Here is a 14,334-nt window from a genome sequence, read left to right as displayed (position 1 = left end):
TTTCCAGGGGACCGAGTTCTGACTGAGCTCACCCTGAGTAACTGAGGCACAGAAGCAAGATACCCTGCTAAAAACCAGCAATCCCCGCCCCTCCCTGCCCCCAAATTCCTCTACTTGGAGATCTTTGGAATTAGAATTAGATGATAGAAAACTGGGAGGGGCTTTCAAAAATTCTAGTCTTACTACCTCATTTTACACAAGAGAGAACAGTGCTCAATGGTGAGGGGAAGTGATTTACCCAAGATCGTAGCAACTAGCAGGTCTGGGACTGAAATCCAGAACCTGTAATAGCCTCTAGTTTGGGAAACAAATCCCCTCTAAAAGGGGTAAGCCTGTCAGTTATTTGTACCTTAGCGCCAATTGCATTAAACCTTTCCAAGTTTATCCTTTGGGAGGTTTCTATAGGAGGGAGAATCAAAGGAAGGAGAGGGGAGAAAAAAAACTATTTTTGTCTCCATCTTTGTTATGAGTACTGGAGAATTCTCCTCTCAAAACTTTTAGGATCTCTTCCTTAAGCAGGCAGAGAGTCTAATTAAAAGAGGCATTCATTTTTCTTATGAGTGTTCTTGCTTGATTTTAGAAGTTTGGGTGATAGTTTTCTCTCTCATTTCATTCCCTTCATTTTTCTTTCCAATAATTGTCCCCCTCCCCTAGGTTATCGTGAGAATGAAATGAGAAACTAGTGAAAGATATTTCAAAATATAAAACATTACACAAAATAGAGCTTTAGTAATAGTAGCAGTCTTCTTCTTGGGAGTAATTTTTATCCATCTTCTAATTCTAAGAGTGGTTAATCTTCCTCTCTTGCCTTTTCCCTGACAGAACACATGATCCCTAAAGACCCTTCCAATTCTAAAAACCTAAGATTATTTTTGGTCTGTCCCTTTATCCTTCCTAACGGCCGTTTGATCACTTGTTCCTCTGAAAATTTAAGTGATACAGCCCTTGTGAATCTGTGTCGGGGGGTGAATATGTCAGAGGATCCAGAGAAGTTTGCCCTGTTAGGGACCTGAGCTAGAGCCAAAGTCTATGTGAGGCTCCTTAGCTATGGTGATTAAGTACCGGTGGGCTGAGTGGTAATTACAAGCTGTTAGCTTAAAACACGGGCAGGTGAGTATTTATAAATAGTGTGTGCTAGGCTTACTGCTCACTTATTTCTCTGCAAGAATAGACTTCATCCCAACCTTTTGCTAGTGGGATTTAAAAAAAATACATCTAGGAAATGAAATCCATATTTGGCTAGCACGTGAAACATAGGGGTAAGGGGAGAATGAGTGGAGGACCTAGAAGGTGGGACTGTGGGATAGAATTGGTTTTAATATCTCATAGCCTCTAAGAAGTTTTCTTTATTCCACATGCAGTGAGTCCTGTAAACTGAGTTACAGAGGTGGGTGGTGTTTAAGTTGTATCAATCGTGTACAACTGGTAGGTAATATTTAAGGTGTATCAATGGTGCATCTTGACCTCTATTGAATAGAGAGAAACCTACAACTTGAGAACCAAATTTTCTCCTATTCTCTCTTTGCTGCAGACTCCTGACCAGTACTTTGAAGCCCTTGTGGCTGAGATGGAAGGAAATAAGAACAAAGATGACCTGGTGCTGAAATGGAATGTCTCTTTCTCCAGTGAAAAAGATGCTGGGAACCTAGGAGGAAGGGAGGAAGGAAAAAACAGTAACAAACTCCAGGAAGCAACCAAGAGCTCCACTCAGTGTTCTCCGCCAATTTCCCATTGGCCTGCATCCTCATTTCAGACCCCAGAGAAGATCGGTGAGCCTCAGTCCCCGTTGACTAGGGTGGTTCCTGAGGAGATGCCCACGTGCATCTCCAGTCAATCTACACCTCCTCACAGCAATTCCAGAGAGAGTCCTGACCAGACAGCGAATGTCTCCTTGCCGCAGAGTCCTTCGGCATACCCTTTCATTGACATCTCTGGGACCCCAGTAGCATCCTGGAAAAAGCTGCAACTTTATGACTCTCCACGTACACCCAAGGTAAGCATATTAGAGAGCTGATAGCTAAAGTCTGTCTGTCTCAAATATTTCCCTTTCGGAGATACAGTGTGTTTTTCATTTTCTGAGGGGAAAAAAGAATATAATCCCTTTTATATTTCCATTAAGTGTTCTATTTGTGAATCTTAACAAACTTTAAGCACTCTAACCTTTTCTTGAGATGATCAGTCAGTCAATAAACATTTGTTGTTGAGTCATTTCAGTGGTGTCTGCCTCTCCACGAACCACCTTGGGGTTTTCTTGGCAGAGATACTAGAGAGATTTGCCATTTCCTTTTCCAGCTCATTTTACAGATGAGGAAATGAGACAAGCTAGGTTAAGTGACTTGCCCAGGGTCACACTGCTAGTAAGTGTCTGAGGTTGGATTTGAACTTGGCTCTTCCTCTCTCTAGGGCCTGCATTCTATCCATTGTACTACCTAACTGCCCCTCAATAAACATTTATTAAGAGCTTAACTGTGCTAAGCATTGGGGTATACAAAGAAAAGCAAAAGATAGCCCCTACTCTCCCGGAGCTAAGAGAGCAGACAAAGCAAACAATTTTGAGCAACAATTATATGCAAACTAGCAATATTCAGGTTAAATTGGAAATAATCAATTAAGGGAAGGCAGACCATGAATGAAGATGGTCAAGACTTGAGATGAAATTTGCATAACATTTTATCCACATTAAGGAACACTTCTAGTTTATCCTTTTTTTAAAAAATAGGATTTGTTGAGATCTTTCTTTTCATAGACCTACATTTCTTTCTGGTCTCCTATTCCTATAGAGAGCCATCCCTTCAAGCAAATGAACAACAACAAAAAAAAAACTTTAAAAAGAGGAGTGAGGATATAAGGAGGGAAATTAAGCAAAATTAACCAATACATTAAAACAATTCTAACTTTATTGTAATGTTCCATATTTGTGGACCCAACTTTTGCAGGGGGGAGGGAGGGTTACCTTCTTATGCCTCCTTTTTTGAGGTAAAGCTTGACCATTATATTTCTGAAATATTCAGTTTAGACTTTAATTGTTCTTTTCACTTCCATTTTTGTAATTTTTGTATGTATTATTTTCCTAGTTTTGTTTAGTCCATTTTGCATCAGTTCCTGTAATTCTTTCCAGACTTCTCTGAACTTAGGTTTACCTTTTCCTATAGCACAATAATAGTCTGTTTGTATAATTGTTCAGCCATTTTCCAGCTGGTGGGCAACTACCTTATTTCCAGTTCTTTGCTACCACAAAAAGTATGAATATTTTGGTGCTTTAAAGGAATCTTTTTTTTTCTTTGTCCATGACTTCCTTGGGGTTAAAAGTGAAGTCTCTAGGTCAAGGGATTAGTCACTTTATTTAAATCCAAACTGCTTCTCTGAGTAGTTAGAATTCGAAGTTCAACCTATGATGGTTTAGCGTGCCAGTCCTTCCACCACCCCTCCACCATATCTCTGTTAATTTGCTGGGTGTGAGGTGGAAACCCTCAGGGCTGTTTTGATTTCCTTTTCAGCAATTTAAAGCATTTTTTCCTATGGTTATTAATAGTTTCTCTTTGGGGAAGTGTCTGTTCCTATCTTTTAAAGACTTGGGCCTCCCAGTACATTTTTCAGATCATATAAAGAATAGCGTATAAAGCATATAAAAAAGAGCATATGAAAGCATATAAAGAATAGCAAAGCCCTATTGAAAAGTATGTATTAAATGGATAGGGAGGCTCAGACTCCTTTATCCCTTTTAATTGATGATCAGTTGCTGATCTCAATAAACAAGGATGGAGTTTTTTTCCCCTCACTCTTCTGGGGTATTTCATTTGTTGGCTTTTGTTTTGGGCTTTTTTTTAAATCACATAAGCACTTCCTTCATTCTCAGGTGTCTCCAAGACTTGGTTCTCTGCCATCTGTATGATCGTCTTTAGTTGGCCTTTTGTTCTACTTTCCCAGCCATGGTGCAGTGGATAGAGCACTGGGCTTGGAGTCAAGACCAGAGTTCAAATGGGGCCACAGCACTTACTCCCTTTGTAACCCTGGGCAAATCACTTCTCCTTTCCTCAACTGTAAAATGGCAAGAATAGCACCTGCCTCCAGGGGTTATTTGGAGGATCATCTGAGATAATATTTGTAAAAAAGTGCTTACCACAGTGCCTGGCACCCAGTAGTTACCTATATAAATGCTTATTCCTAGCTGCGTGACTTTGGGCAAGTCACTCAATCCTGTTTGCTTCAATTCCTCATCTGTAAAATGAGCTGGAGAAGGAAATGGCAAACCACTTCAGTGTGTTTGCCAAGAAAACCCCAAATAGTTCATGAAGAGTTGGACATGATTGGAAAAACAAATGAACAACCCTTCCCTTCCCCTGGTGATATTTGACATCAATAAATAGTTTGCTTTTTGGAAATTCACCCCTTGAAGGGCTAGTTGTATGGCTCCCATATATTTTGTAATTTTTAAAAATTTATTTATTTTAGTTTTCAACATTCACTTCCATAGCATTTTGAGTTCCAAATTTTCTCCCCATCTTTCCCCTCTCCCCATCCCAAGATGGCACGTAAATTGATATAGGCTCAACATATACATTCATATTAAACCTATTTTCAATTAGTCATGTTGTAAAGAAGAATTAGAACCAATGGGAGAAACCAAGAGAAAGGGGGAAAAAAGAGAGCAAATAACATGCTCCAATCTGCATTAGGACTCCATTGGTTCTTTTTCTGAATGTGGACCAGATTTTCCATCATATGTGTTTTGGAGTTGTCTTAGATCCTTTCATTGCTAAGAAGAGATAAGTCTATCAAAGTTAGTCATCATATAACGTTGTTGTTACTGTGTACAGTGTTCTCCTGGTTCTGTTCCCTTCACTCAGCTTCAGTTCATATAAGTCTTCCCAGGTTTTTCTGAAGTCTGCCTGCTCATCATTTCTTATAGCACAATAGTATTCCATTACAGTCATATACCACAACTTGTTCAGCCATTCCCCAACTAATGAGTATCCCCTCAATTTCCAATTCTTTGCTACCACAAAAAGAGCAGCTATATTTTTGTACATGTTGGTCCTTTTCCCATTTGTATGATCTCTTTAGGAAACAGACCTAGAAGTGGTATTACAAGATCAAAGGGTATGTACAGTTTTATAGCCCTTTGGGCACAGTTCCGAATTGCTTTCCAGAATGGTTGGATCAGTTCTCAACTCCACCAACAATGTATTGGTGTTCCAATTTTCCCACATTTTCTCCAGGACCTATCATTCTCCTGTTTTGTCATGTTAGCCAATCTGATAGGTGTGTTGTGGTACCTCAAAGTGGTTTTGATTTGCATTTCTCTAATCAATAGTGATTTAGAACTCTTTTTCATAGATTGCTTTAATTTTGTTACCTGAAAACTGCCTGTTCATATCCTTTGACCATTTATCAATTGGGGAATGACTTGTATTCTTATAAATTTGATTCAGTTCTCTATATATTTTAGAAATGAGGCTTTATCACAGACACTGGTTGTAAAAATTCTTTCCCAATTTTCTGCTTCCCTCCTAATCTTGGTTGCATTGGCTTTGTTTGTACAAAAACTTTTCAACTTAGTGTAATCAAAATTATCCATTTTGCATTTTGTAATGTTATCTCTTGTGTTATAAATTCTTCCCTTCTCCATAAATCTGGCAGGTAAACTATTCCTTGCTCTCCCAGATTGCTTATAGTATCAGCCTTTACATCTAAATTGTGAACCCATTTTGACTTTATTTTGGTATATGGTATAAGATATTGGTCTATATCTAGTTTCTGCCATATTGTTTTCCAGTTTTCCCAGCAGTTTTTGTCAAATAGTGAGTTCTTATCCTAGAATTTGGGGTCTTCGGATTTATCAAACAGTAGATTACTGTAGTCATTGACCACTGTGTCTTGTGTACCTAAGCTATTCCACTGTAGATTCCATATTTTTTACACCTGTCATTTGCTAACATAGCTTTCTTCCCCCTCTTTCCCTCATTGAATTGTCCCTGATAGCAGTTAAGCAAAATTAACCTTCTTGATTCTATAGAATAAGAGCTGGGAGAGAGTGTATAAACTATCCCTACTGTACATAAACTGAAAATGCTGCTGGCATTCAATAATTTATGGCTGGCCAGGAATAAGGGTTTAAAATTACTTTCAAAGAGATGACACTCGATAGACTGTTAGCTGTTTCCATCGGGTAGCAAAATCCAAGGCAACTACCTTTAATGAATGTTTATGCCTCCCATAAATGAATGGGTATGGGAGAGAGATGTCCTGGAAGAAATTCTTAGTACTTCTAGAGTTGGAAGGGATCTTGGATCAACTATTTCAGGAGTTCTTAACCTTTTTTATCATGGACCTCACTGGCCATCTCGTGAAGCCTATGGATCCCATTTTCAGAATAACATTTTTAAATGCATATAATACATAGGATTATGAAAGAAACAATTATGTTGAAATAGTTATTAGCATACTTGTGCATGGACTGTGCAATGAAAATGCATGGACCCCAGATTAAGAACCCGAATCTAGTCCAGAGCCCTCATTACACAGAAGTGGAAACTGGATGTGAGGTGGCCAGGTTTAGCCAACTAGTAAAAGTGGCCAACCAGAATTCAAACTCTGTTATTTTGATTCTCTAAAAATCCAAAGATCTTTACACACCACCATGTTCTGGTCAGGAAAGTTTGTTTTTGTTAAATCTACTATGTGCTCAATGTTTGATACCAAAACGTATTTTTAGTCATTTTGGTTTTCGTATGGCATTTGGCAAATTTTGCAGTGCTTTCCCATTGTTTCATTTGATCTTTCACAACAATCCTTTGAGGTAAATGTTGTTGTTCATTCTTAACCGACTCTTTGCGACCCCGGGGAACCATACTGTCCATGGGATTTTCTTGGCAAAGATACTGAAGTGGTTTGCTATTTCCTCCTCCAGTAGCAAACGGAGGTTAAGTAGCTTGCCCAAGGTCACACAGCTAGGACATTTCTAAAGCTGGATTGGAATTCAGGTCTTCTTGACTCCAAGCCCAGTGTTCTACCCAGTGAGCTACCAGCTGCCTCTTGTAAAAAGTACTTCTATTTATCAGTCCGGATCTCCTACATCTTACTACTGAGGAAACTCCCTCGTTTATTGTTGCTGTTCAACTGCATTTTTTTTGGAGGCAATCCAGGTTAAGTGACTTGCCCAGGATCACATAGCTAGTAAGTATCTGAGACTGGATTTGAATTTGGCTCCTCTTGACTCCAGGGCCAGTGCTCTATCCACTCTACCACCTGTTCAGTTGTTTTTTCTAACTATTCATGACCCCATTTGGGTTTTTTTTTTGTCAAGGATACTGGAGTAGTTTGTCATTTCCTTCTTCAGCTCATTTTACATACAAGGAAACTGAGGCAAACAGGGTTAAGTGACTTGCCCAGGGTCACACAGGGTCAAGTTTATAAGAATAAGAGCCATTCCCCAATTGATAGTCAAAGATAGACAAGATTCAAAGAAAAAAAAACTCCAAGTTATCAATAGATTGGGGGGGAGTTCTGAATTACTAATAATTAGAGAAATGCAATTCAAACAGCTTTGAGGTTCTATCTCATGCCCATCAATTAATAAAGTTGATTCAAGAAAAGAAAGAAAGAAAAGGACAAATGCTGGAGGTGCTGTGGAAAAACGGGTCTAGTAATGCACTCTTAGTAGAGCTTTGAAACAGTAGTCATTTTGGAAAGAAGTTATTAAACAGTGCATAGCCTTTAACAGAGCAATGCCACTCCTAGGTGTATATCCAAAGAAAGAAGACACAAAGGAAGAAGAAAAAGACCCATATGTTCAAAAATGTTTGTGGCAGTTCTTTTGTGGTGGTGAAGAACAAGAAACTAAGGAAATACACATAGAAGCAATAGATTAGGGGGGAGTTCTGAATTACTAATAATTAGAGAAATGCAATTCTTATAAACTTGAATCTATTCCCTACTTATCTTGAAAATGACACCTTTAGCAAAGATACTTACAAAAATTTCCAAGTTAACAGTCTTGAAGAGTTGCCCACAGCACTCAGTTTGTGGCTCACTCAGGATCACACAGGCAGTTAATCAGAAAGCACTTGCTTATATGTCAGGCGCTGTCCTAAGTACTGGGGATACAAAAAAAGGCAGGAGGGGGAAAATCAACAACAAAAAGTTCCTGCTCTCTAAGGGTTTATATTACAATGGGGGAAGACAGCATGAAACTATCTAAGTACATAGAAGATATATACAGGGAATATGAAGGTGATCTCTGCTAAGAAGCAGAAGACAGGTTAGAGAGGAAACCAAGAAGGTAGAATTTGAGCTGAATCTTAAAGTAAAAGTCAAACGAGATGGGGTGGGATAGGGCAGAGCATCCCAGGCTTGGGAGACCATAGAAAAAAACAGATATGGAAGTGTCCTGTCCAGTGAAATGCAATAGGTAGTGAATAGATATCAAAGGTGGAACTTTAGATCAGGTTTTACTGACTCTGAAGTAGGCTCTCTCTCCACTGCGAAACATTTTCCTTACACAGTTCAGTGACGATTCAGTCATACTTGGGGTCAAATCATGACCACTTTGTACTCTGTGAGAATTTCCTATATATTAATGTCTATATTTTCCCATATCCTCATGAAAAATGTAGAACAAGGGATTTAACCTTTTGCCCGGCACAGATGCCAAGTTATCATTGGTTTCTACTATGAGATTTTTTTACCCCCTTTGGCTTTGTTTTCTGGGGCCTGGTTAGGTTGGAGGCCTTTTATTTTGCTTCCCCTGTCCCCCTTTTCACACCACACAGAGCTATCTAATTTAGGGGAAGCCTTCACTTTGTAAAATATTCTGCTGATTTGTATGATCTGAGAGAATTGTCACTTTTTTAAAGGAGTTATCTCTGCAACATAATATTGAGGCCTGGATTATACGAGAGAGAGAGAGAGAGAGAGAGAGAGAGAGAGAGAGAGTGTGAGAATGAGTGTGTGAGTGTGAGTGTCTTAGGGTCAGGGTTTCCAGCTCCTATATGTCCTATATAGTGGCTTTCATTTACCTAATGTGGAAAAGTGACTGAGAGATGTAGAACTGTTTGTATTAGAGAGGCAGTGGCGGGGGGGGGGGGGGGGGGGGGGGGGGTCAGGTTGTGGGAAAAGACAGAGAGAAGGGGGAGGAGGGGAAGACGGACAGAACCCAAGTGAACAAGTGCAAGAGTGTGCACTTATGCCTAGTAATTGGGAAGACGTGCATTCAGATCTTGCCTCGGCCTAACACTGGTTGGTCACTTAAACATCTCAGTGCCCTGGCAGTTTCACTGTGAGCTCCCTTTACCATTGGAAATTATAGGTTAAAAAAATTAGTCCAATCCTGACATACGTTTGAAATTTAATTTTGTTGTTATCAAATCAGACCCTGCTAACGAGTAATATATATTCTTCTGGAAAGCCATGTACAAGAAGTTCTAAGCACTTCCGATTTACACCTGCCATTAGCGCATACCAGACGTCCCCATCAAGTCAGGTCAATGTGAACCCCTTCACTCCAGAATCCTACAGGAGGATGGTCTCTCAATCCAGTGGCAAGAGGAAAATAAGAGGAGAGTCGTGAGTGTCATTATACTTTTCTGTTTTTTTCCTCTTTTAATTTGTTTTATGTGCATTTCTAATCTCTCCTTCCACTGAACAATTGAAAAATAAAAAAAAATTGAAAGAAAGAGACTAACAAATATGCTTGGTCTAAAAAAACAAATTCCTGCATTGGTTATGCTTAAAAATGTATGTCTTTCTGCAGTTAAGCTCATCACCTCTCTCTGAGAGGAGGCGCATGTTTTAACTTTAGTCTTTTTAAATTTGTGGATTGTCACTGCATTCAATAGAGTTGGTTTTCACTAATGTTTTCAATGTAAAAGTTCTGCTCACTTCACTCTTATCTGTTCATAGAGACCTCAGTTTCCTTTGTAACAATCTATTTAAGAACTTCTTATGACATAATATTCAATTAGAGTCATATACAAACATTTGTTTAGCCATGCCCCAATAAAGGAGATACCCCCCAAAGTTGCCATGGCTACCATAAAAAGAGCTGATAAAACTATTTTTGTATTTTTTGTTTTTAAGAATAATTAACTATCCTGACTTTTGAGAGAGAGTGAAGAATTTTCAAGAAAATTGAGATTTCAACTTTAATCAGATTTAAATTCTCAGTATGTGTTCCTGTTAACATACGAAACCTTGACAATTTTGGCTAAAACCCTTTGCTTTTTGCAATGGAAGTCCAGAGGTATTTGATATTTAACAAAGATGTGACAATCCTTGAGTCTATTTTGCGTGTATTTATATGTTACGTGTGTATGTATGTGCAAACATGATATCTGTTTTTGTACCTCTCACTGATAGAAGTAAACTCCTTTAGGGCATCATAGGAGGTTGGATTCATTATATTCCCGCTACCTGAAACATAGTTGCTTCACAAATGCTTGTTGACTGAATTTTTTTTTTCCCCAAGGTGAACAGTTGGTGAAATCGGATCCTCTTCTAACTGCTATTGAGTATTGCGGGTAGACATAGTACCTTATGTTCACAGGGTGGGCATGTTGTCTCGAGTCCAGTTTGTATTCAATTTATGGGGACTGTAGGGAAAAGGATTTTGAGGTATTCATAGATAGTTGGGAGTCATGTGGGAGCTAGATAGCTAAACAGTTGATTTGAGTTGCCCTACAAAATAGTTTGGGAGGTAGAAATTTCTTAACTTGCTGTGTGTTTCAGGACTGCTTCACTGTTTTAAAAGTATCTTTTTTGTTTTTCTAAAATGTAGGGAAAGGAAGCGTACTGACAGAAGCAGTCTGTTCTGTTAAGAGACTCCTTATGCTAACGTTTCTTAAGTTGGGTTTTATTTCCTTTATGGCTAGGTCTGTTGTGTTGACCAGTATAGATTCCCAGGATAATATCACCAGAAGCATCAGTAAATAGAACTTCTGCACAAGTTACATTATTAGCCTGCTTCCGGTGCTGATTATTGTAGCGTTAACGTCTCTTTGAAATGTAGCTATACTACTTGCTACAAGCCAGAAATGACATTTAATGTAAACTTCTAACAGTCAAGGTGGTTAATTTTATGGCCAGTATTAATATATGGAACTTGAAAAGGAGATTAGCTTCAACTAGACAAACATACCCACCCTAGATTTTGCTCGAACACGCTTGCGAATTTCCCTTACAAATGATCAAGTAAAGGCATTGATATTTGGGTGAATCTTGTCTTCTGGTTGTCTATTTTCCTCAACATTCCCTTCTGAGGCAATAAAAATCAACCCTCAGAAGGTTTAGTCATTGAAATTGTCTGAGGGAAAGTTAGGGTGGGCAGGTTTATCTCCTTGAGTGCGGAAATTCAGAAGGAATTGACATTCATTGTCCTTCAGCTGCATGGAAACACAAGAGAATTTAGCATTTAACAAGAACCACTAGCTAAATAGGAAATTACCAGTTTGACAGCAAGTCCCGAGGCTGTTAATGCTCTAGAAACATTTCTCTCTTTTTTTTCTGATCAAGAAAGCAGACTTTTATTACTGTTGAGCCTGATGTTATCTTACGCTAAACTTGTCTTATAAGAAACTTTGTATATTTAATCTGTGTTAAGTCTGCTTATTTTAGACTCTTGAGTTGAGGACCTCAAAACATCACAGCCCAATTCTCCCCCAAATTATGAGTCACTTCCAATACATGGTTATCCAGGCCTATGACTATACTACAGTGAGAGTTAGGGAGTGTACGGTGTTGTTCTAGGGTCACTCTCCTCCTCCCACAGGCAGATTGGGTTCCTAGAGGGGAACAGATTACTCCTCACCTCAGGCTTCTAGGGGTGACCTTGAAGAGTTGGGGTTGATTTCTAATACCTTTTCTTCCAAGTTCCTATCTTGGTAGTGTGTTTCTCATTAATTAAGTCAGCTGGAGTTAATTAGCTTTTAGTTAGGGCTATTTAAAAATGTGATATAACAGTTGATATAAAAGATCCCCAAGTGGCAAAGAGGTAACTCACAGCTTGTGGTTAAAGGGAAGTCCCTCTTTTCCTTTCATGTAGTTCTTAGAAGTTCCCTTTAGTTGAACTCTATTGAGCTCGGAGAATAAGTACCCTAGTAGAGTCCTGAGGCTGCCTGTCCCCTTGTCAGTCAATAAACATTTATTAAGTGCCTACTGTGTGCCACATACTATGTGAAGCGCTGGGGATACAAACACATGTAAAAACAAATACGGTCCCTGCCCTGGAGGACCTTACAATCTAGAGGGGGAAGACAACATATAAAAGGTGTTGGGGGTGGAAGGAAGGGGAGAGGAGAAGGCAAAAAGAGCATGATGGAGAATCAAAAGAAGTTTAGAAGCAAAGTAGCTGATGGTAAATGGGGAGAAGATTGCACTGAGATTTCTCCTTAAATAGAAGTCCTGGAGCCCATAGTCCCAGCTTCCGGTCAGAGGGCCCAATCAAAGGTGCTGAAGGAAGATACTGATGAGATGAGAGTGCTAGGCAGATTCAGTCCTGCAGAATGAGATTTCCCAAATGAGTTTACTACGGAAGGAAGACATGATGGAGAGGTTCAAAGGGATCCAAAAGCAGCATAGATGTTGGTAAATGTGGCTAGAGTGTCTACTGTTACCATGACTGGGGAGACTAAATCTTGGGGGCCTTTAAAAGGTCTCAAGGTTTTCCTTTGGCCAAGAGAGATGGAAGGTGAAGACAGACTCTTTCCCCTTACTCTTGGGGATCCCCTCTCAAGGAGCTTAGTGCTGTTGCACCACCACTGGGCTGGCTGGTTAGCAAAAATCAGCTAGCAGTCAAAGTGCTACCTCCCCACAGAGCATGACTGATTCTCTATAACCAGCCACATGACTTCCTCTTTCATACCTTGATTCAATATAGGTGTCTAGAAATTGTTTACACTATTAATTCTATAACTCAAAGAGTTTCTCACTTGATAAAGGTATTGAATGAGTAGTTACTTCAACTATGGAGTTGAGGGGTGTGGGGCAGCTTTCTCATTTGTATATATTCTGTTTGGGTTGTTTTGTTTTCTAGTGATGAATCTGACTTCTCTGAAGACAAGGGAGTACAAGGACTGCCTGCCAAGGTGAGTGAGGGTGTCTTTACTCTGACGTAGGCATGAATATCTCATGAGATTTGCCATCTGTTTGTAAACCACACAGTGCCTGGATCTGTTTGGATTTTAATCCAGGGTCTTTTTGCTATTACATTAACGTCTATATCTTTGTAACCTAGGATTTCTTTTACAATTTCATTAGCTCAGGTATTTTTCCAAATCTAATGGCTGCTGCCCCCATCTGACATTAGGGAGAAGTAAGAACTGATTGATATAAAGAATCAGAAGTTTAGAGGAGGAACACATTCCAATTAGAGAAATGTGGGCAGGAGGTTGACTTAAAAAGCTGGAGTTGGGGTCTAGGCTGCTAATGGAGTCCATGAATGGTTTCTAAACAGAGTAGGAATTGGAAAAACCCGATTCACAGAAATTGTATGTGTATCAAGACTCTTGAAAATAAAGAGATTAGGGAGAGGGAAAAAGGTGCTGTAGAGCCCAATTTGAAGTAATTGGCTAGATTAGTTATATAAATTTGACTTTCCAGAAATCCCACCAAATACATTGGTAACTTAAACTTTCCCCCCTTCTGTCTTCAACTTGAGGAGGCTTTAGATATCAAACATCTAAGCACTAGAAGGGACTTCAGAGGCTCCAGCCCATACCTCCAATCCATCATCAGAGGTAGGCTTGAAGACCTCTATTCAGAGGGATCCTCTTACCTCCCCAGGGATCCCATCCCACTTTGAATAGTGGGATCAGCATGAGGAAGTTTTGTTGAGTCATTTTGCGGTCATGTCTGACGTTTCATGTCCCCATTTGAGGTTTTCTTGGCAGAGATACTAGGATGGTTTGCCATTTCCCTGTCCAGCTCATTTTACAGATGAGGAAACTGAGGCAAACAGGATTAAGAGACTTGCCCAGGATCACACAGCTAGTAAGTGTCCGAGACCAGATTTAGTCTTGGGAAGATGAGTCTTCCTGGTATCAAGTCCAATATTCTATCCACTGTGCCACCTCGCTGCCCAGATCTCACTGACTCCTAAGTCCAGTGCTTTGTTCACTCTGCCACTGATCCTTTAAGTAGAGGAGGTAGCTGATAGAGACAGGACCTCAAATCTTATGTAGAGCTTAAATTTCAAGTGAGATAATTGACTACTACTGTAGACTTCTCAAGTCCTGTGTTTTTAAAAGAAAATACTTTCATAAAGTTTTAAGAAAGCCATTCTTACCATTATATTTAGAACATATTGAAGGGCAGTGCTAGAGATGGGAACACTTGGGGGAG

At 39.5% G+C, this 14,334-nt stretch overlaps 1 protein-coding gene across 1 annotated transcript in view; it reads left to right on the top strand.

Moving 5' to 3' along the window:
• Positions 1 to 14,334, top strand: part of WEE2 (WEE2 oocyte meiosis inhibiting kinase) — a 33,694-nt gene that overhangs the window by 7,060 nt on the left and 12,300 nt on the right. The window contains exons 2-4 of the mRNA XM_036760618.1: positions 1,532 to 1,993; positions 9,407 to 9,564; positions 13,028 to 13,079. Coding sequence (XP_036616513.1) covers positions 1,532 to 1,993; positions 9,407 to 9,564; positions 13,028 to 13,079 — 672 coding nt within the window. The remainder of the gene's footprint in view (positions 1 to 1,531; positions 1,994 to 9,406; positions 9,565 to 13,027; positions 13,080 to 14,334) is intronic.

Source organism: Trichosurus vulpecula, chromosome 5 (assembly GCF_011100635.1).
Source record: "Trichosurus vulpecula isolate mTriVul1 chromosome 5, mTriVul1.pri, whole genome shotgun sequence".
Classification (NCBI taxonomy): domain Eukaryota; kingdom Metazoa; phylum Chordata; class Mammalia; order Diprotodontia; family Phalangeridae; genus Trichosurus; species Trichosurus vulpecula.
The sequence above is the reverse complement of the archived record's forward strand: the minus strand, read 5'-3'. Positions and strand labels throughout refer to the sequence as shown.